This window comes from Schistocerca nitens, unplaced genomic scaffold, assembly GCF_023898315.1.
Source record: "Schistocerca nitens isolate TAMUIC-IGC-003100 unplaced genomic scaffold, iqSchNite1.1 HiC_scaffold_468, whole genome shotgun sequence".
NCBI lineage: Eukaryota > Metazoa > Arthropoda > Insecta > Orthoptera > Acrididae > Schistocerca > Schistocerca nitens.
The window spans coordinates 8,299,334-8,319,906 of record NW_026046001.1 but is presented as its reverse complement, the minus strand read 5'-3'; the positions used below and the strand labels follow the sequence as shown (position 1 = coordinate 8,319,906).

The following is a 20,573-nucleotide window of genomic DNA, read 5'->3' as shown; positions in this document are numbered from 1 at the left end:
GGGTGACGAACTCCGTACGCGCGCGTGGTCTAGAGATCCTACCACGCGCGTACGGGATTCAACTTTACATGTTCAACTGCCCAAAAAACATTGAACATGGAGGTACGCTCCTGTAACCGGAGGCTATAGAGTGTTTCTGCGCCGCTGTTTCTGCGCCGCTGTTTCTGCGCAGCTGTTCCTGCGCAGCTGTTCCTGCGCAGCTGTTCCTGCGCAGCTGTTCCTGCGCAGCTGTTCCTGCGCAGCTGTTCCTGTGCAGCTGTTCCTGCGCGGCTGTTCCTGCGCGGCTGTTCCTGCGCGGCTGTTTCTGCGCGGCTGATTCTGCGCGGCTGTTTCTGCGAGGCTGTTTCTGCGAGGCTGTTTCTGCGCGGCTGTTTCTGCGCAGCTGTTTCTGCGCAGCTGTTTCTGCGCAGCTGTTCCTGCGCAGCTGTTCCTGCGCAGCTGTTCCTACGCAGCTGTTCCTGCGCAGCTGTTCCTGCGCACCTGTTCCTGCGCAGCTGTTCCTGCGCAGCTGTTCCTGCGCACCTGTTCCTGCGAACCTGTTCCTGCGCACCTGTACCTGCGCACCTGTTCCTGCGCACCTGTTCCTGCGCACCTGTTCCTGCGCAGCTGTTCCTGCGCAGCTGTTCCCGCGCACCTGTTCCCGCGCACCTGTTCCCGCGCACCTGTTCCCGCGCAGCCGTTCCCGCGCAGCCGTTCCCGCGCAGCCGTTTCCGCGCAGCCGTTTCCGCGCAGCCGTTTCCGCGCAGCCGTTTCCGCGCAGCCGCTTCCGCGCAGCCGCTTCTGCGCAGCCGTCTCCGCGCAGCTGTTTCTGATTTTCTGATGAGACTTCACTGCAACAGCATGGGTGACGAACTCCGTACGCGCGCGTGGTCTAGAGATCCTACCACGCGCGTACGGGATTCAACTTTACATGTTCAACTGCCCAAAAAACATTGAACATGGAGGTACGCTCCTGTAACCGGAGGCTATAGAGTGTTTCTGCGCCGCTGTTTCTGCGCAGCTGTTTCTGCGCAGCTGTTTCTGCGCAGCTGTTTCTGCGCAGCTGTTTCTGCGCAGCTGTTTCTGCGCAGCTGTTTCTGCGCAGCTGTTTCTGCGCAGCTGTTTCTGCGCAGCTGTCTCTGCGCAGCTGTCTCTGCGCAGCTGTCTCTGCGCAGCTGTCTCTGCGCAGCTGTTTCTGCGCAGCTGTTTCTGCGCAGCTGTTTCTGCGCAGCTGTTTCTGCGCAGCTGTTTCTGCGCAGCTGTTTCTGCGCAGCTGTTTCTGCGCGGCTGTTTCTGCGCAGCTGTTTCTGCGCAGCTGTTACTGCGCAGCTGTTCCTGCGCACCTGTTCCTGCGCACCTGTTCCTGCGCAGCTGTCCCTGCGCAGCTGTTCCTGCGCAGCTGTTCCTGCGCACCTGTTCCTGCGCAGCTGTTCCTGCGCACCTGTTCCTGCGCACCTGTTCCTGCGCATCTGTTCCTGCGCAGCTGTTCGTGCGCACCTGTTCCTGCGCAGCTGTTCCTGCGCAGCTGTTCCTGCGCACCTGTTCCTGCGCACCTGTTCCTGCGCAGCTGTTCCTGCGCAGCTGTTCCTGCGCAGCTGTTCCTGCGCAGCTGTTCCTGCGCAGCTGTTCCTGCGCAGCTGTTCCTGCGCAGCTGCTCCTGCACAGCTGTTCCTGCGCAGCAGCTCCTGCGCAGCTGTTTCTGCGCAGCTGTTCCTGCGCAGCTGTTTCTGCGCAGCTGTTTCTGCGCAGCTGTTTCTGCGCAGCTGTTTCTGCGCAGCTGTTTCTGCGCAGCTGCTTCTGCGCAGCTGTTTCTGCGCAGCTGTTCCTGCGCAGCTGTTTCTGCGAAGCTGTTTCTGCGCAGCTGTTTCTGCGCAGCTGTTTCTGCGCAGCCGTTTCTGCGCAGCTGTTCCTGCGCAGCTGTTTCTGCGCAGCTGTTTCTGCGCAGCTGTTCCTGCGCAGCTGTTTCTGCGCAGCTGTTTCTGCGCAGCTGTTTCTGCGCAGCTGTTCCTGCACAGCTGTTTCTGCGCAGCTGTTTCTGCGCAGCTGTTTCTGCGCAGCTGTTTCTGCGAAGCTGTTTCTGCGCAGCTGTTTCTGCGCAGCTGTTTCTGCGCAGCTGTTTCTGCGCAGCTGTTCCTGCGCAGCTGTTTCTGCGCAGCTGTTTCTGCGCAGCTGTTTCTGCGCAGCTGTTCCTGCGCAGCTGTTTCTGCGCAGCTGTTTCTGCGCAGCTGTTTCTGCGCAGCTGTTCCTGCGCAGCTGTTCCTGCGCAGCTGTTTCTGCGCAGCTGTTTCTGCGCAGCTGATCCTGCGCAGCTGTTCCTGCGCAGCTGTTCCTGCGCAGCTGTTTCTGCGCAGCTGTTTCTGCGCAGCTGTTCCTGCGCAGCTGTTCCTGCGCGGCTGTTCCTGCGCGGCTGTTCCTGCGCGGCTGTTCCTGCGCGGCTGTTCCTGCGCGGCTGTTGCTGCGCGGCTGTTGCTGCGCGGCTGTTTCTGCGCGGCTGTTTCTGCGAGGCTGTTTCTGCGCGGCTGTTTCTGCGCGGCTGTTTCTGCGCTGCTGTTTCTGCGCAGCTGTTTCTGCGCAGCTGTTCCTGCGCAGCTGTTCCTGCGCAGCTGTTCCTGCGCAGCTGTTCCTGCGCAGCTGTTTCTGCGCAGCTGTTCCTGCGCAGCTGTTCCTGCGCAGCTGTTCCTGCGCAGCTGTTCCTGCGCAGCTGTTCCTGCGCAGCTGTTCCTGCGCACCTGTTCCTGCGCACCTATTCCTGCGCACCTGTTTTTGCGCACCTGTTTTTGCGCACCTGCTCCTGCGCACCTGTTCCTGCGCAGCTGTTCCTGCGCAGCTGTTCCTGCGCAGCTGTTCCTGCGCAGCTGTTCCTGCGCACCTGTTCCCCCGCACCTGTTCCCGCGCGGCCGTTTCCGCGCAGCCGTTTCCGCGCAGCCGTTTCCGCGCAGCCGTTTCCGCGCAGCCGTTTCCGCGCAGCCGCTTCCGGGCAGCCGCTTCCGCGCAGCCGCTTCCGCGCAGCCGCTTCTGCGCAGCCGTCTCCGCGCAGCTGTTTCTGATTTTCTGAAGAGACTTCACTGCAACAGCATGGGTGACGAACTCCGTACGCGCGCGTGGTCTAGAGATCCTACCACGCGCGTACGGGATTCAACTTTACATGTTCAACTGCCCAAAAATCATTGAACATGGAGGTACGCTCCTGTAACCGGAGGCTATAGAGTGTTTCTGCGCCGCTGTTTCTGCGCCGCTGTTTCTGCGCAGCTGTTTCTGCGCAGCTGTTTCTGCGCATCTGTTTCTGCGCAGCTGTTTCTGCGCAGATGTTTCTGCGCAGCTGTTTCTGCGCAGCTGTTTCTGCGCAGCTGTTTCTGCGCAGCTGTTTCTGCGCAGCTGTTTCTGTGCAGCTGTTTCTGCGCAGCTGTTTCTGCGCATCTGTTTCTGCGCAGCTGTTTCTGCGCAGCTGTTTCTGCGCAGCTGTTTCTGCGCAGCTGTTTCTGCGCAGCTGTTTCTGCGCAGCTGTTTCTGCGCAGCTGTATCTGCGCAGCTGTTTCTGCGCAGCTGTCTCTGTGCAGCTGTTCCTGCGCAGCTGTTCCTGCGCAGCTGTTTCTGCGCAGCTGTTTCTGCGCAGCTGCTTCTGCGCAGCTGCTTCTGCGCAGCTGCTTCTGCGCAGCTGCTTCTGCGCAGCTGCTTCTGCGCAGCTGCTTCTGCGCAGCTGCTTCTGCGCAGCTGCTTCTGCGCAGCCGCTTCTGCGCAGCCGTTTCTGCGCAGCCGTTTCTGCGCAGCCGTTTCTGCGCAGCCGTTTCTGCGCAGCCGTTTCTGCGCAGCCGTTTCTGCGCAGCCGTTTCTGCGCAGCCGTTTCTGCGCAGCCGCTTCTGCGCAGCCGCTTCTGCGCAGCCGCTTCTGCGCAGCCGCTTCTGCGCAGCCGCTTCTGCGCAGCCGCTTCCGCGCAGCCGCTTCCGCGCAGCCGCTTCCGCGCAGCCGCTTCCGCGCAGCCGCTTCCGCGCAGCCGTTTCCGCGCAGCCGTTTCCGCGCAGCCGTTTCCGCGCAGCCGCTTCCGCGCAGCCGCTTCCGCGCAGCCGCTTCCGCGCAGCCGCTTCTGCGCAGCCGCTTCTGCGCAGCCGCTTCTGCGCAGCCGCTTCTGCGCAGCCGCTTCTGCGCAGCTGTTTCTGCGCAGCTGTTTCTGCGCAGCTGTTTCTGCGCAGCTGTTTCTGCGCAGCTGCATCTGCGCAGCCGCTTCTGCGCAGCCGCTTCTGCGCAGCCGCTTCTGCGCAGCCGCTTCTGCGCAGCCGCTTCTGCGCAGCTGTTTCTGCGCAGCTGTTTCTGCGCAGCTGTTTCTGCGCAGCTGCATCTGCGCAGCTGTTTCTGCGCAGCCGCTTCTGCGCAGCCGCTTCTGCGCAGCCGCTTCTGCGCAGCCGCTTCTGCGCAGCCGCTTCTGCGCAGCCGCTTCTGCGCAGCCGCTGCTGCGCAGCCGTTTCTGCGCAGCCGTTTCTGCGCAGCCGTTTCTGCGCAGCCGTTTCTGCGCAGCCGTTTCTGCGCAGCCGCTTCTGCGCAGCCGCTTCTGCGCAGCCGCTTCTGCGCAGGCGCTTCTGCGCAGCCGCTTCTGCGCAGCCGCTTCTGCGCAGCCGCTTCTGCGCAGCCGCTTCTGCGCAGCCGCTTCTGCGCAGCCGCTTCTGCGCAGCCGCTTCTGCGCAGCCGCTTCTGCGCAGCCGCTTCTGCGCAGCCGCTTCTGCGCAGCCGCTTCTGCGCAGCCGCTTCTGCGCAGCCGCTTGTGCGCAGCCGCTTGTGCGCAGCCGCTTCTGCGCAGCCGCTTCTGCGCAGCCGCTTCTGCGCAGCCGCTTCTGCGCAGCCGTTTCTGCGCAGCCGCTTCTGCGCAGCCGCTTCTGCGCAGCCGCTTCTGCGCAGCCGCTTCTGCGCAGCCGCTTCTGCGCAGCCGCTTCTGCGCAGCTGTTCCTGCGCAGCCGCTTCTGCGCAGCTGTTTCTGATTTTCTGATGAGACTGCACTGCAACAGCATGGGTGACGAACTCCGTACGCGCGCGTGGTCTAGAGATCCTACCACGCGCGTACGGGATTCAACTTTACATGTTCAACTGCCCAAAAAACATTGAACATGGAGGTACGCTCCTGTAACCGGAGGCTATAGAGTGTTTCTGCGCCGCTGTTTCTGCGCCGCTGTTTCTGCGCAGCTGTTCCTGCGCAGCTGTTCCTGCGCAGCTGTTCCTGCGCAGCTGTTCCTGCGCAGCTGTTCCTGCGCAGCTGTTCCTGTGCAGCTGTTCCTGCGCGGCTGTTCCTGCGCGGCTGTTCCTGCGCGGCTGTTTCTGCGCGGCTGATTCTGCGCGGCTGTTTCTGCGAGGCTGTTTCTGCGAGGCTGTTTCTGCGCGGCTGTTTCTGCGCAGCTGTTTCTGCGCAGCTGTTTCTGCGCAGCTGTTCCTGCGCAGCTGTTCCTGCGCAGCTGTTCCTACGCAGCTGTTCCTGCGCAGCTGTTCCTGCGCACCTGTTCCTGCGCAGCTGTTCCTGCGCAGCTGTTCCTGCGCACCTGTTCCTGCGAACCTGTTCCTGCGCACCTGTACCTGCGCACCTGTTCCTGCGCACCTGTTCCTGCGCACCTGTTCCTGCGCAGCTGTTCCTGCGCAGCTGTTCCCGCGCACCTGTTCCCGCGCACCTGTTCCCGCGCACCTGTTCCCGCGCAGCCGTTCCCGCGCAGCCGTTCCCGCGCAGCCGTTTCCGCGCAGCCGTTTCCGCGCAGCCGTTTCCGCGCAGCCGTTTCCGCGCAGCCGCTTCCGCGCAGCCGCTTCTGCGCAGCCGTCTCCGCGCAGCTGTTTCTGATTTTCTGATGAGACTTCACTGCAACAGCATGGGTGACGAACTCCGTACGCGCGCGTGGTCTAGAGATCCTACCACGCGCGTACGGGATTCAACTTTACATGTTCAACTGCCCAAAAAACATTGAACATGGAGGTACGCTCCTGTAACCGGAGGCTATAGAGTGTTTCTGCGCCGCTGTTTCTGCGCAGCTGTTTCTGCGCAGCTGTTTCTGCGCAGCTGTTTCTGCGCAGCTGTTTCTGCGCAGCTGTTTCTGCGCAGCTGTTTCTGCGCAGCTGTTTCTGCGCAGCTGTTTCTGCGCAGCTGTCTCTGCGCAGCTGTCTCTGCGCAGCTGTCTCTGCGCAGCTGTCTCTGCGCAGCTGTTTCTGCGCAGCTGTTTCTGCGCAGCTGTTTCTGCGCAGCTGTTTCTGCGCAGCTGTTTCTGCGCAGCTGTTTCTGCGCAGCTGTTTCTGCGCGGCTGTTTCTGCGCAGCTGTTTCTGCGCAGCTGTTACTGCGCAGCTGTTCCTGCGCACCTGTTCCTGCGCACCTGTTCCTGCGCAGCTGTCCCTGCGCAGCTGTTCCTGCGCAGCTGTTCCTGCGCACCTGTTCCTGCGCAGCTGTTCCTGCGCACCTGTTCCTGCGCACCTGTTCCTGCGCATCTGTTCCTGCGCAGCTGTTCGTGCGCACCTGTTCCTGCGCAGCTGTTCCTGCGCAGCTGTTCCTGCGCACCTGTTCCTGCGCACCTGTTCCTGCGCAGCTGTTCCTGCGCAGCTGTTCCTGCGCAGCTGTTCCTGCGCAGCTGTTCCTGCGCAGCTGTTCCTGCGCAGCTGTTCCTGCGCAGCTGCTCCTGCACAGCTGTTCCTGCGCAGCAGCTCCTGCGCAGCTGTTTCTGCGCAGCTGTTCCTGCGCAGCTGTTTCTGCGCAGCTGTTTCTGCGCAGCTGTTTCTGCGCAGCTGTTTCTGCGCAGCTGTTTCTGCGCAGCTGCTTCTGCGCAGCTGTTTCTGCGCAGCTGTTCCTGCGCAGCTGTTTCTGCGAAGCTGTTTCTGCGCAGCTGTTTCTGCGCAGCTGTTTCTGCGCAGCCGTTTCTGCGCAGCTGTTCCTGCGCAGCTGTTTCTGCGCAGCTGTTTCTGCGCAGCTGTTCCTGCGCAGCTGTTTCTGCGCAGCTGTTTCTGCGCAGCTGTTTCTGCGCAGCTGTTCCTGCACAGCTGTTTCTGCGCAGCTGTTTCTGCGCAGCTGTTTCTGCGCAGCTGTTTCTGCGAAGCTGTTTCTGCGCAGCTGTTTCTGCGCAGCTGTTTCTGCGCAGCTGTTTCTGCGCAGCTGTTCCTGCGCAGCTGTTTCTGCGCAGCTGTTTCTGCGCAGCTGTTTCTGCGCAGCTGTTCCTGCGCAGCTGTTTCTGCGCAGCTGTTTCTGCGCAGCTGTTTCTGCGCAGCTGTTCCTGCGCAGCTGTTCCTGCGCAGCTGTTTCTGCGCAGCTGTTTCTGCGCAGCTGATCCTGCGCAGCTGTTCCTGCGCAGCTGTTCCTGCGCAGCTGTTTCTGCGCAGCTGTTTCTGCGCAGCTGTTCCTGCGCAGCTGTTCCTGCGCGGCTGTTCCTGCGCGGCTGTTCCTGCGCGGCTGTTCCTGCGCGGCTGTTCCTGCGCGGCTGTTGCTGCGCGGCTGTTGCTGCGCGGCTGTTTCTGCGCGGCTGTTTCTGCGAGGCTGTTTCTGCGCGGCTGTTTCTGCGCGGCTGTTTCTGCGCTGCTGTTTCTGCGCAGCTGTTTCTGCGCAGCTGTTCCTGCGCAGCTGTTCCTGCGCAGCTGTTCCTGCGCAGCTGTTCCTGCGCAGCTGTTTCTGCGCAGCTGTTCCTGCGCAGCTGTTCCTGCGCAGCTGTTCCTGCGCAGCTGTTCCTGCGCAGCTGTTCCTGCGCAGCTGTTCCTGCGCACCTGTTCCTGCGCACCTATTCCTGCGCACCTGTTTTTGCGCACCTGTTTTTGCGCACCTGCTCCTGCGCACCTGTTCCTGCGCAGCTGTTCCTGCGCAGCTGTTCCTGCGCAGCTGTTCCTGCGCAGCTGTTCCTGCGCACCTGTTCCCCCGCACCTGTTCCCGCGCGGCCGTTTCCGCGCAGCCGTTTCCGCGCAGCCGTTTCCGCGCAGCCGTTTCCGCGCAGCCGTTTCCGCGCAGCCGCTTCCGGGCAGCCGCTTCCGCGCAGCCGCTTCCGCGCAGCCGCTTCTGCGCAGCCGTCTCCGCGCAGCTGTTTCTGATTTTCTGAAGAGACTTCACTGCAACAGCATGGGTGACGAACTCCGTACGCGCGCGTGGTCTAGAGATCCTACCACGCGCGTACGGGATTCAACTTTACATGTTCAACTGCCCAAAAATCATTGAACATGGAGGTACGCTCCTGTAACCGGAGGCTATAGAGTGTTTCTGCGCCGCTGTTTCTGCGCCGCTGTTTCTGCGCAGCTGTTTCTGCGCAGCTGTTTCTGCGCATCTGTTTCTGCGCAGCTGTTTCTGCGCAGATGTTTCTGCGCAGCTGTTTCTGCGCAGCTGTTTCTGCGCAGCTGTTTCTGCGCAGCTGTTTCTGCGCAGCTGTTTCTGTGCAGCTGTTTCTGCGCAGCTGTTTCTGCGCATCTGTTTCTGCGCAGCTGTTTCTGCGCAGCTGTTTCTGCGCAGCTGTTTCTGCGCAGCTGTTTCTGCGCAGCTGTTTCTGCGCAGCTGTTTCTGCGCAGCTGTATCTGCGCAGCTGTTTCTGCGCAGCTGTCTCTGTGCAGCTGTCTCTGCGCAGCTGTCTCTGCGCAGCTGTTTCTGCGCAGCTGTTTCTGCGCAGCTGTTTCTGCGCAGCTGTTTCTGCGCAGCTGTTTCTGCGCAGCTGTTTCTGCGCAGCTGTTTCTGCGCAGCTGTTCCTGCGCAGCTGTTTCTGCGCAGCTGTTTCTGCGCAGCTGTTTCTGCGCAGCTGTTCCTGCGCACCTGTTCCTGCGCACCTGTTCCTGCGCAGCTGTTCCTGCGCAGCTGTTCCTGCGCAGCTGTTCCTGCGCACCTGCTCCTGCGCACCTGTTCCTGCGCAGCTGTTCCTGCGCACCTGTTCCTCCGCACCTGTTCCTGCGCAGCTGTTCCTGCGCACCTGTTCCTGCGCAGCTGTTCCTGCGCAGCTGTTCCTGCGCAGCTGTTCCTGCGCAGCTGTTCCTGCGCAGCTGCTCCTGCGCAGCTGTTTCTGCGCAGCTGTTCCTGCGCAGCTGTTTCTGCGCAGCTGTTTCTGCGCAGCTGTTTCTGCGCAGCTGTTTCTGCGCAGCTGTTTCTGCGCAGCTGTTTCTGCGCAGCTGTTCCTGCGCAGCTGTTTCTGCGCAGCTGTTTCTGCGCAGCTGTTCCTGCGCAGCTGTTTCTGCGCAGCTGTTTCTGCGCAGCTTTTTCTGCGCAGCTGTTCCTGCGCAGCTGTTTCTGCGCAGCTGTTTCTGCGCAGCTGTTCCTGCGCAGCTGTTTCTGCGAAGCTGTTTCTGTGCAGCTGTTTCTGCGCAGCTGTTTCTGCGCAGCTGTTTCTGCGCAGCAGTTCCTGCGCAGCTGTTTCTGCGCAGCTGTTCCTGCGCAGCTGTTCCTGCGCAGCTGTTCCTGCGCAGCTGTTCCTGCGCAGCTGATTCTGCGCAGCTGTTTCTGCGCAGCTGTTCCTGCGCAGCTGTTTCTGCGCAGCTGTTTCTGCGCAGCTGTTCCTGCGCAGCTGTTCCTGCGCAGCTGTTCCTGCGCTGCTGTTCCTGCGCAGCTGTTTCTGCGCAGCTGTTCCTGCGCAGCTGTTTCTGCGCAGCTGTTCCTGCGCAGCTGTTTCTGCGCAGCTGTTCCTGCGCAGCTGTTCCTGCGCAGCTGTTCCTGCGCAGCTGTTCCTGCGCAGCTGTACCTGCACAGCTGTTCCTGCGCAGCTGTTCCTGCGCAGCTGTTCCTGCGCAGCTGTTCCTGCGCAGCTGTTTCTGCGCAGCTGTTCCTGCGCAGCTGTACCTGCGCAGCTGTTCCTGCGCAGCTGTTCCTGCGCAGCTGTTCCTGCGCAGCTGTTCCTGCGCAGCTGTTCCTGCGCAGCTGTTCCTGCGCAGCTGTTCCTGCGCAGCTGTTCCTGCGCAGCTGTTCCTGCGCAGCTGTTTCTGCGCAGCTGTTTCTGCGCAGCTGTTTCTGCGCAGCTGTTTCTGCGCAGCTGTTTCTGCGCAGCTGTATCTGCGCAGCTGTATCCGCGCAGCTGTTTCTGCGCAGCTGTTTCTGCGCAGCTGCTTCTGCGCAGCTGCTTCTGTGCAGCTGCTTCTGCGCAGCTGCTTCTGCGCAGCTGCTTCTGCGCAGCTGCTTCTGCGCAGCTGCTTCTGCGCAGCTGCTTCTGCGCAGCTGCTTCTGCGCAGCTGTTTCTGCGCAGCTGCTTCTGCGCAGCCGTTTCTGCGCAGCTGTTTCTGCGCAGCCGTTTCTGCGCAGCCTTTTCTGCGCAGCCGTTTCTGCGCAGCCGTTTCTGCGCAGCCGTTTCTGCGCAGCCGTTTCTGCGCAGCCGTTTCTGCGCAGCCGTTTCTGCGCAGCCGTTTCTGCGCAGCCGTTTCTGCGCAGCTGTTCCAGCGCAGCTGTTTCTGCGAAGCTGTTTCTGCGCAGCTGTTTCTGCGCAGCTGTTTCTGCGCAGCTGTTTCTGCGCAGCTGTTCCTGCGCAGCTGTTCCTGCGCAGCTGTTTCTGCGCAGCTGTTCCTGCGCAGCTGTTCCTGCGCAGCTATTCCTGCGCAGCTGTTCCTGCGCACCTGTTCCTGCGCACCTGTTTTTGCGCACCTGTTCCTGCGCAGCTGTTCCTGCGCAGCTGTTCCTGCGCAGCTGTTCCTGCGCAGCTGTTCCCGCGCAGCTGTTCCCGCGCACCTGTTCTCGCGCAGCTGTTCTCGCGCAGCCGTTTCCGCGCAGCCGTTTCCGCGCAGCCGTTTCCGCGCAGCCGCTTCCGCGCAGCCGCTTCTGCGCAGCCGTCTCCGCGCAGCTGTTTCTGATTTTCTGATGAGACTTCACTGCAACAGCATGGGTGACGAACTCCGTACGCGCGCGTGGTCTAGAGATCCTACCACGCGCGTACGGGATTCAACTTTACATGTTCAACTGCCCAAAAAACATTGAACATGGAGGTACGCTCCTGTAACCGGAGGCTATAGAGTGTTTCTGCGCCGCTGTTTCTGCGCCGCTGTTTCTGCGCAGCTGTTTCTGCGCAGCTGTTTCTGCGCAGCTGTTTCTGCGCACCTGTTCCTGCGCACCTGTTCCTGCGCAGCTGTTCCTGCGCAGCTGTTCCCGCGCACCTGTTCCCGCGCACCTGTTCCCGCGCACCTGTTCCCGCGCAGCCGTTCCCGCGCAGCCGTTCCCGCGCAGCCGTTTCCGCGCAGCCGTTTCCGCGCAGCCGTTTCCGCGCAGCCGTTTCCGCGCAGCCGCTTCCGCGCAGCCGCTTCTGCGCAGCCGTCTCCGCGCAGCTGTTTCTGATTTTCTGATGAGACTTCACTGCAACAGCATGGGTGACGAACTCCGTACGCGCGCGTGGTCTAGAGATCCTACCACGCGCGTACGGGATTCAACTTTACATGTTCAACTGCCCAAAAAACATTGAACATGGAGGTACGCTCCTGTAACCGGAGGCTATAGAGTGTTTCTGCGCCGCTGTTTCTGCGCAGCTGTTTCTGCGCAGCTGTTTCTGCGCAGCTGTTTCTGCGCAGCTGTTTCTGCGCAGCTGTTTCTGCGCAGCTGTTTCTGCGCAGCTGTTTCTGCGCAGCTGTTTCTGCGCAGCTGTCTCTGCGCAGCTGTCTCTGCGCAGCTGTCTCTGCGCAGCTGTCTCTGCGCAGCTGTTTCTGCGCAGCTGTTTCTGCGCAGCTGTTTCTGCGCAGCTGTTTCTGCGCAGCTGTTTCTGCGCAGCTGTTTCTGCGCAGCTGTTTCTGCGCGGCTGTTTCTGCGCAGCTGTTTCTGCGCAGCTGTTACTGCGCAGCTGTTCCTGCGCACCTGTTCCTGCGCACCTGTTCCTGCGCAGCTGTCCCTGCGCAGCTGTTCCTGCGCAGCTGTTCCTGCGCACCTGTTCCTGCGCAGCTGTTCCTGCGCACCTGTTCCTGCGCACCTGTTCCTGCGCACCTGTTCCTGCGCAGCTGTTCGTGCGCACCTGTTCCTGCGCAGCTGTTCCTGCGCAGCTGTTCCTGCGCACCTGTTCCTGCGCACCTGTTCCTGCGCAGCTGTTCCTGCGCAGCTGTTCCTGCGCAGCTGTTCCTGCGCAGCTGTTCCTGCGCAGCTGTTCCTGCGCAGCTGTTCCTGCGCAGCTGCTCCTGCACAGCTGTTCCTGCGCAGCAGCTCCTGCGCAGCTGTTTCTGCGCAGCTGTTCCTGCGCAGCTGTTTCTGCGCAGCTGTTTCTGCGCAGCTGTTTCTGCGCAGCTGTTTCTGCGCAGCTGTTTCTGCGCAGCTGCTTCTGCACAGCTGTTTCTGCGCAGCTGTTCCTGCGCAGCTGTTTCTGCGAAGCTGTTTCTGCGCAGCTGTTTCTGCGCAGCTGTTTCTGCGCAGCCGTTTCTGCGCAGCCGTTCCTGCGCAGCTGTTTCTGCGCAGCTGTTTCTGCGCAGCTGTTCCTGCGCAGCTGTTTCTGCGCAGCTGTTTCTGCGCAGCTGTTTCTGCGCAGCTGTTCCTGCGCAGCTGTTTCTGCGCAGCTGTTTCTGCGCAGCTGTTTCTGCGCAGCTGTTTCTGCGAAGCTGTTTCTGCGCAGCTGTTTCTGCGCAGCTGTTTCTGCGCAGCTGTTTCTGCGCAGCTGTTCCTGCGCAGCTGTTTCTGCGCAGCTGTTTCTGCGCAGCTGTTTCTGCGCAGCTGTTCCTGCGCAGCTGTTTCTGCGCAGCTGTTTCTGCGCAGCTGTTTCTGCGCAGCTGTTCCTGCGCAGCTGTTCCTGCGCAGCTGTTTCTGCGCAGCTGTTTCTGCGCAGCTGATCCTGCGCAGCTGTTCCTGCGCAGCTGTTCCTGCGCAGCTGTTTCTGCGCAGCTGTTTCTGCGCAGCTGTTCCTGCGCAGCTGTTCCTGCGCAGCTGTTCCTGCGCGGCTGTTCCTGCGCGGCTGTTCCTGCGCGGCTGTTCCTGCGCGGCTGTTGCTGCGCGGCTGTTGCTGCGCGGCTGTTTCTGCGCGGCTGTTTCTGCGAGGCTGTTTCTGCGCGGCTGTTTCTGCGCGGCTGTTTCTGCGCTGCTGTTTCTGCGCAGCTGTTTCTGCGCAGCTGTTCCTGCGCAGCTGTTCCTGCGCAGCTGTTCCTGCGCAGCTGTTCCTGCGCAGCTGTTCCTGCGCACCTGTTCCTGCGCAGCTGTTCCTCCGCAGCTGTTCCTGCGCAGCTGTTCCTGCGCAGCTGTTCCTGCGCAGCTGTTCCTGCGCAGCTGTTCCTGCGCACCTGTTCCTGCGCACCTATTCCTGCGCACCTGTTTTTGCGCACCTGTTTTTGCGCACCTGCTCCTGCGCACCTGTTCCTGCGCAGCTGTTCCTGCGCAGCTGTTCCTGCGCAGCTGTTCCTGCGCAGCTGTTCCTGCGCACCTGTTCCCCCGCACCTGTTCCCGCGCGGCCGTTTCCGCGCAGCCGTTTCCGCGCAGCCGTTTCCGCGCAGCCGTTTCCGCGCAGCCGTTTCCGCGCAGCCGCTTCCGGGCAGCCGCTTCCGCGCAGCCGCTTCCGCGCAGCCGCTTCTGCGCAGCCGTCTCCGCGCAGCTGTTTCTGATTTTCTGAAGAGACTTCACTGCAACAGCATGGGTGACGAACTCCGTACGCGCGCGTGGTCTAGAGATCCTACCACGCGCGTACGGGATTCAACTTTACATGTTCAACTGCCCAAAAATCATTGAACATGGAGGTACGCTCCTGTAACCGGAGGCTATAGAGTGTTTCTGCGCCGCTGTTTCTGCGCCGCTGTTTCTGCGCAGCTGTTTCTGCGCAGCTGTTTCTGCGCATCTGTTTCTGCGCAGCTGTTTCTGCGCAGATGTTTCTGCGCAGCTGTTTCTGCGCAGCTGTTTCTGCGCAGCTGTTTCTGCGCAGCTGTTTCTGCGCAGCTGTTTCTGTGCAGCTGTTTCTGCGCAGCTGTTTCTGCGCATCTGTTTCTGCGCAGCTGTTTCTGCGCAGCTGTTTCTGCGCAGCTGTTTCTGCGCAGCTGTTTCTGCGCAGCTGTTTCTGCGCAGCTGTTTCTGCGCAGCTGTATCTGCGCAGCTGTTTCTGCGCAGCTGTCTCTGTGCAGCTGTCTCTGCGCAGCTGTCTCTGCGCAGCTGTTTCTGCGCAGCTGTTTCTGCGCAGCTGTTTCTGCGCAGCTGTTTCTGCGCAGCTGTTTCTGCGCAGCTGTTTCTGCGCAGCTGTTTCTGCGCAGCTGTTCCTGCGCAGCTGTTTCTGCGCAGCTGTTTCTGCGCAGCTGTTTCTGCGCAGCTGTTCCTGCGCACCTGTTCCTGCGCACCTGTTCCTGCGCAGCTGTTCCTGCGCAGCTGTTCCTGCGCAGCTGTTCCTGCGCACCTGCTCCTGCGCACCTGTTCCTGCGCAGCTGTTCCTGCGCACCTGTTCCTCCGCACCTGTTCCTGCGCAGCTGTTCCTGCGCACCTGTTCCTGCGCAGCTGTTCCTGCGCAGCTGTTCCTACGCAGCTGTTCCTGCGCAGCTGTTCCTGCGCAGCTGCTCCTGCGCAGCTGTTTCTGCGCAGCTGTTCCTGCGCAGCTGTTTCTGCGCAGCTGTTTCTGCGCAGCTGTTTCTGCGCAGCTGTTTCTGCGCAGCTGTTTCTGCGCAGCTGTTTCTGCGCAGCTGTTCCTGCGCAGCTGTTTCTGCGCAGCTGTTTCTGCGCAGCTGTTCCTGCGCAGCTGTTTCTGCGCAGCTGTTTCTGCGCAGCTTTTTCTGCGCAGCTGTTCCTGCGCAGCTGTTTCTGCGCAGCTGTTTCTGCGCAGCTGTTCCTGCGCAGCTGTTTCTGCGAAGCTGTTTCTGTGCAGCTGTTTCTGCGCAGCTGTTTCTGCGCAGCTGTTTCTGCGCAGCTGTTCCTGCGCAGCTGTTTCTGCGCAGCTGTTCCTGCGCAGCTGTTCCTGCGCAGCTGTTCCTGCGCAGCTGTTCCTGCGCAGCTGATTCTGCGCAGCTGTTTCTGCGCAGCTGTTCCTGCGCAGCTGTTTCTGCGCAGCTGTTTCTGCGCAGCTGTTCCTGCGCAGCTGTTCCTGCGCAGCTGTTCCTGCGCTGCTGTTCCTGCGCAGCTGTTTCTGCGCAGCTGTTCCTGCGCAGCTGTTTCTGCGCAGCTGTTCCTGCGCAGCTGTTTCTGCGCAGCTGTTCCTGCGCAGCTGTTCCTGCGCAGCTGTTCCTGCGCAGCTGTTCCTGCGCAGCTGTACCTGCGCAGCTGTTCCTGCGCAGCTGTTCCTGCGCAGCTGTTCCTGCGCAGCTGTTCCTGCGCAGCTGTTTCTGCGCAGCTGTTCCTGCGCAGCTGTACCTGCGCAGCTGTTCCTGCGCAGCTGTTCCTGCGCAGCTGTTCCTGCGCAGCTGTTCCTGCGCAGCTGTTCCTGCGCAGCTGTTCCTGCGCAGCTGTTCCTGCGCAGCTGTTCCTGCGCAGCTGTTCCTGCGCAGCTGTTTCTGCGCAGCTGTTTCTGCGCAGCTGTTTCTGCGCAGCTGTTTCTGCGCAGCTGTATCTGCGCAGCTGTATCCGCGCAGCTGTTTCTGCGCAGCTGTTTCTGCGCAGCTGCTTCTGCGCAGCTGCTTCTGTGCAGCTGCTTCTGCGCAGCTGCTTCTGCGCAGCTGCTTCTGCGCAGCTGCTTCTGCGCAGCTGCTTCTGCGCAGCTGCTTCTGCGCAGCTGCTTCTGCGCAGCTGTTTCTGCGCAGCTGCTTCTGCGCAGCCGTTTCTGCGCAGCTGTTTCTGCGCAGCCGTTTCTGCGCAGCCTTTTCTGCGCAGCCGTTTCTGCGCAGCCGTTTCTGCGCAGCCGTTTCTGCGCAGCCGTTTCTGCGCAGCCGTTTCTGCGCAGCCGTTTCTGCGCAGCCGTTTCTGCGCAGCCGTTTCTGCGCAGCTGTTCCAGCGCAGCTGTTTCTGCGAAGCTGTTTCTGCGCAGCTGTTTCTGCGCAGCTGTTTCTGCGCAGCTGTTTCTGCGCAGCTGTTCCTGCGCAGCTGTTCCTGCGCAGCTGTTTCTGCGCAGCTGTTCCTGCGCAGCTGTTCCTGCGCAGCTGTTCCTGCGCAGCTGTTCCTGCGCAGCTGTTCCTGCGCACCTGTTCCTGCGCACCTGTTTTTGCGCACCTGTTCCTGCGCAGCTGTTCCTGCGCAGCTGTTCCTGCGCAGCTGTTCCTGCGCAGCTGTTCCCGCGCAGCTGTTCCCGCGCACCTGTTCTCGCGCAGCTGTTCTCGCGCAGCCGTTTCCGCGCAGCCGTTTCCGCGCAGCCGCTTCCGCGCAGCCGCTTCTGCGCAGCCGTCTCCGCGCAGCTGTTTCTGATTTTCTGATGAGACTTCACTGCAACAGCATGGGTGACGAACTCCGTACGCGCGCGTGGTCTAGAGATCCTACCACGCGCGTACGGGATTCAACTTTACATGTTCAACTGCCCAAAAAACATTGAACATGGAGGTACGCTCCTGTAACCGGAGGCTATAGAGTGTTTCTGCGCCGCTGTTTCTGCGCCGCTGTTTCTGCGCAGCTGTTTCTGCGCAGCTGTTTCTGCGCAGCTGTTTCTGCGCAGCTGTTTCTGTGCAGCTGTTTCTGCGCAGCTGTTTCTGCGCAGCTTTTTCTGCGCAGCTGTTTCTGCGCAGCTGTTTCTGCGCAGCTGTTTCTTCGCAGCTGTTTCTGCGCAGCTGTCTCTGCGCAGCTGTCTCTGCGCAGCTGTTTCTGCGCAGCTGTTTCTGCGCAGCTGTTTCTGCGCAGCTGTTTCTGCGCAGCTGTTTCTGCGCAGCTGTTTCTGCGCAGCTGTTTCTGCGTAGCTGTTCCTGCGCAGCTGTTTCTGCGAAGCTGTTTCTGCGCAGCTGTTTCTGCGCAGCTGTTTCTGCGCAGCTGTTTCTGCGCAGCTGTTCCTGCGCAGCTGTTCCTGCGCAGCTGTTCCTGCGTAGCTGTTTCTGCGCAGCTGTTTCTGCGCAGCTGTTTCTGCGCAGCTGTTCCTGCGCAGCTGTTTCTGCGCAGCTGTTTCTGCGCAGCTGTTCCTGCGCAGCTGTTCCTGCGCAGCTGTTTCTGCGCCGCTGTTTCTGCGCCGCTGTTTCTGCGCAGCTGTTTCTGCGCAGCTGTTTCTGCGCAGCTGTTTCTTCGCATCTGTTCCTGCGCAGCTGTTTCTGCGCAGCTGTTTCTGCGCAGCTGTTTCTGCGCAGCTGTTTCTGCGCAGCTGTTTCTGCGCAGCTGTTTCTGCGCAGCTGTTTCTGCGCAGCTGTTTCTGCGCAGCTGTAACTGCGCAGATGTCTCTGCGCAGCTGTCTCTGCGCAGCTGTCTCTGCGCAGCTGTTTCTGCGCAGCTGTTTCTGCGCAGCTGTTTCTGCGCAGCTGTTTCTGCGCAGCTGTTTCTGCGCAGCTGTTTCTGCGCAGCTGTTTCTGCGCAGCTGTTTCTGCGTAGCTGTTTCTGCGCAGCTGTTCCTGCGCACCTGTTCCTGCGCACCTGTTCCTGCGCACCTGTTCCTGCGCAGCTGTTCCTGCGCAGCTGTTCCTGCGCAGCTGTTCCTGCGCACCTGCTCCTGCGCACCTGTTCCTGCGCAGCTGTTCCTGCGCACCTGTTCCTCCGCACCTGTTCCTGCGCACCTGTTCCTGCGCAGCTGTTCCTGCGCAGCTGTTCCTGCGCAGCTGTTCCTGCGCAGCTGTTCCTGCGCAGCTGTTCCTGCGCAGCTGTTCCTGCGCAGCTGCTCCTGTGCAGCTGTTTCTGCGCAGCTGTTCCTGCGCAGCTGTTTCTGCGCAGCTGTTTCTGCGCAGCTGTTTCTGCGCAGCTGTTTCTGCGCAGCTGTTTCTGCGCAGCTGTTTCTGCGCAGCTGTTTCTGCGCAGCTGTTCCTGCGCAGCTGTTTCTGCGCAGCTGTTTCTGCGCAGCTGTTCCTGCGCAGCTGTTTCTGCGCAGCTGTTTCTGCGCAGCTGTTCCTGCGCAGCTGTTCCTGCGCAGCTGTTTCTGCGCCGCTGTTTCTGCGCAGCTGTTTCTGCGAAGCTGTTTCTGCGCAGCTGTTTCTGCGCAGCTGTTTCTGCGCAGTTGTTTCTGCGCAGTTGTTTCTGCGCAGCTGTTCCTGCGCAGCTGTTTCTGCGCAGCTGTTCCTGCGCAGCTGTTTCTGCGCAGCTGTTCCTGCGCAGCTGTTCCTGCGCAGCTGTTCCTGCGCAGCTGTTCCTGCGCAGCTGTTCCTGCGCAGCTGTTTCTGCGCAGCTGTTTCTGCGCAGCAGTTTCTGCGCAGCAGTTTCTGCGCAGCAGTTTCTGCGCAGCTGTTCCTGCGCAGCTGTTCCTGCGCAGCTGTTCCTGCGCAGCTGTTCCTGCGCAGCTGTTTCTGCGCAGCTGTTCCTGCGCAGCTGTTCCTGCGCAGCTGTTCCTGCGCAGCTGTTCCTGCGCAGCTGTTCCTGCGCAGCTGTTTCTGCGCAGCTGTTTCTGCGCAGCTGTTTCAGCGCAGCTGTTCCTGCGCAGCTGTTTCTGCGCAGCTGTTTCTGCGCAGCTGTTTCTGCGCAGCTGTTTCTGCGCAGCTGTTTCTGCGCAGCTGTTTCTGCGCAGCTGTTCCTTCGCAGCTGTTTCTGCGCAGCTGTTTCTGCGCAGCAGTTTCTGCGCAGCAGTTTCTGCGCAGCTGTTCCTGCGCAGCTGTTCCTGCGCAGCTGTTCCTGCGCAGCTGTTCCTGCGCAGCTGTTTCTGCGCAGCTGTTTCTGCGCAGCTGTTTCTGCGCAGCTGTTCCTGCGCAGCTGTTTCTGCGCAGCTGTTTCTGCGCAGCTGTTCCTGCGCAGCTGTTCCTGCGCAGCTGTTCCTGCGCAGCTGTTCCTGCGCAGCTGTTCCTGCGCAGCTGTTCCTGCGCAGCTGTTCCTGCGCAGCTGTTTCTGCGCAGCTGTTTCTGCGCAGCTGTTCCTGCGCAGCTGTTTCTGCGCAGCTGTTCCTGCGCAGCTGTTCCTGCGCAACTGTTCCTGCGCAGCTGTACCTGCGCAGCTGTTCCTGCGCAGCTGTTCCTGCGCAGCTGTTCCTGCGCAGCTGTTCCTGCGCAGCTGTTCCTGCGCAGCTGTACCTGCGCAGCTGTTCCTGCGCAGCTGTTCCTGCGCAGCTGTTCCTGCGCAGCTGTTCCTGCGCAGCTGTTCCTGCGCAGCTGTTCCTGCGCAGCTGTTCCTGCGCAGCTGTTTCTGCGCAGCTGTTTCTGCGCAGCTGTTTCTGCGCAGCTGTTCCTGCGCAGCTGTTCCTGCGCAGCTGTTCCTGCGCAGCTGTTCCTGCGCAGCTGTTCCTGCGCAGCTGTTCCTGCGCAGCTGTTCCTGCGCAGCTGTTCCTGCGCAGCTGTTCCTGCGCAGCTGTTTCTGCGCAGCTGTTTCTGCGCAGCTGTTTCTGCGCAGCTGTTTCAGCGCAGCTGTATCTGCGCAGCTGTATCTGCGCAGCTGTTTCTGCGCAGCTGTTTCTGCGCAGCTGCTTCTGCGCAGCTGCTTCTGCGCAGCTGCTTCTGCGCAGCTGCTTCTGCGCAGCTGTTTCTGCGCAGCTGTTCCTGCGCAGCTGTTTCTGCGCAGCTGTTTCTGCGCAGCTGTTCCTGCGCAGCTGTTTCTGCGCAGCTGTTTCTGCGCAGCTTTTTCTGCGCAGCTGTTCCTGCGCAGCTGTTTCTGCGCAGCTGTTTCTGCGCAGCTGTTCCTGCGCAGCTGTTTCTGCGAAGCTGTTTCTGCGCAGCTGTTTCTGCGCAGCTGTTTCTGCGCAGCTGTTCCTGCGCAGCTGTTCCTGCGCAGCTGTTCCTGCGCACCTGTTTTTGCGCAGCTGTTCCTGCGCAGCTGTTCCTGCGCAGCTGTTCCTGCGCAGCTGTTCCCGCGCACCTATTCTCGCGCAGCTGTTCTCGCGCAGCCGTTTCCGCGCAGCCGTTTCCGCGCAGCCGTTTCCGCGCAGCCGTTTCCGCATAGCCGCTTCCGCGCAGCCGCTTCTGCGCAGCCGTCTCCGCGCAGCTGTTTCTGATTTTCTGATGAGACTTCACTGCAACAGCATGGGTGACGAACTCCGTACGCGCGCGTGGTCTAGAGATCCTACCACGCGCGTACGGGATTCAACTTTACATGTTCAACTGCCCAAAAAACATTGAACATGGAGGTACGCTCCTGTAACCGGAGGCTATAGAGTGTTTCTGCGCCGCTGTTTCTGCGCCGCTGTTTCTGCGCAGCTGTTTCTGCGCAGCTGTTTCTGCGCAGCTGTTTCTGCGCAGCTGTTTCTGCGCAGCTGTTTCTGCGCAGCTGTTTCTGCGCAGCTTTTTCTGCGCAGCTGTTTCTGCGCAGCTGTTTCTGCGAACCTGTTTCTTCGCAGCTGTTTCTGCGCAGCTGTCTCTGCGCAGCTGTTTCTGCGCAGCTGTTTCTGCGCAGCTGTTTCTGCGCAGCTGTTTCTGCGCAGCTGTTTCTGCGCAGCTGTTTCTGCGCAGCTGTTTCTGCGCAGCTGTTTCTGCGCAGCTGTTTCTGCGTAGCTGTTCCTGCGCAGCTGTTTCTGCGCAGCTGTTTCTGCGCAGCTGTTTCTGCGCAGCTGTTTCTGCGCAGCTGTTTCTGCGCAGCTGTTCCTGCGCAGCTGTTCCTGCGCAGCTGTTTCTGCGCAGCTGTTTCTGCGCAGCTGTTTCTGCGCAGCTGTTCCTGCGCAGCTGTTTCTGCGCAGCTGTTTCTATGCAGCTGTTTCTGCGCAGCTGTTTCTGCGCAGCTGTAACTGCGCAGATGTCTCTGCGCAGCTGTCTCTGCGCAGCTGTCTCTGCGCAGCTGTTTCTGCGGAGCTGTTTCTGCGCAGCTGTTTCTGCG

At 61.1% G+C, this 20,573-nt stretch overlaps 1 protein-coding gene across 1 annotated transcript; it reads right to left on the bottom strand.

The window, feature by feature from the left end:
• Nucleotides 1-64: 64 nt before the first annotated feature.
• LOC126232347 (nuclease SbcCD subunit C-like) lies at nt 65-4,976 on the bottom strand. Its single transcript, XM_049942623.1, has 3 exons — nt 3,199-4,976; nt 911-3,094; nt 65-830 (listed from the first exon to the last, which is right to left on the bottom strand). Exons 1-3 carry the CDS (start codon nt 4,974-4,976, stop codon nt 65-67), a joined length of 4,728 nt encoding a protein of 1,575 aa, XP_049798580.1.
• Nucleotides 4,977-20,573: the final 15,597 nt, after the last annotated feature.

What these genes read in the sequence shown, in the direction of transcription:
- LOC126232347 (XM_049942623.1), bottom strand. Translation starts at nt 4,976, where the DNA reads ATGCTGTTGCAGTGCAGTCTCATCAGAAAATCAGAAACAGCTGCGCAG. An exon ending in ACAGCGGCGCAGAAACAGCG is followed by an intron (nt 3,095 to 3,198) that starts GCGCAGAAACAC and finishes CGCGCGTGGTAG; the next exon opens with GATCTCTAGACCACGCGCGC. An exon ending in TTTTTTGGGCAGTTGAACAT is followed by an intron (nt 831 to 910) that starts GTAAAGTTGAAT and finishes ATGCTGTTGCAG; the next exon opens with TGAAGTCTCATCAGAAAATC.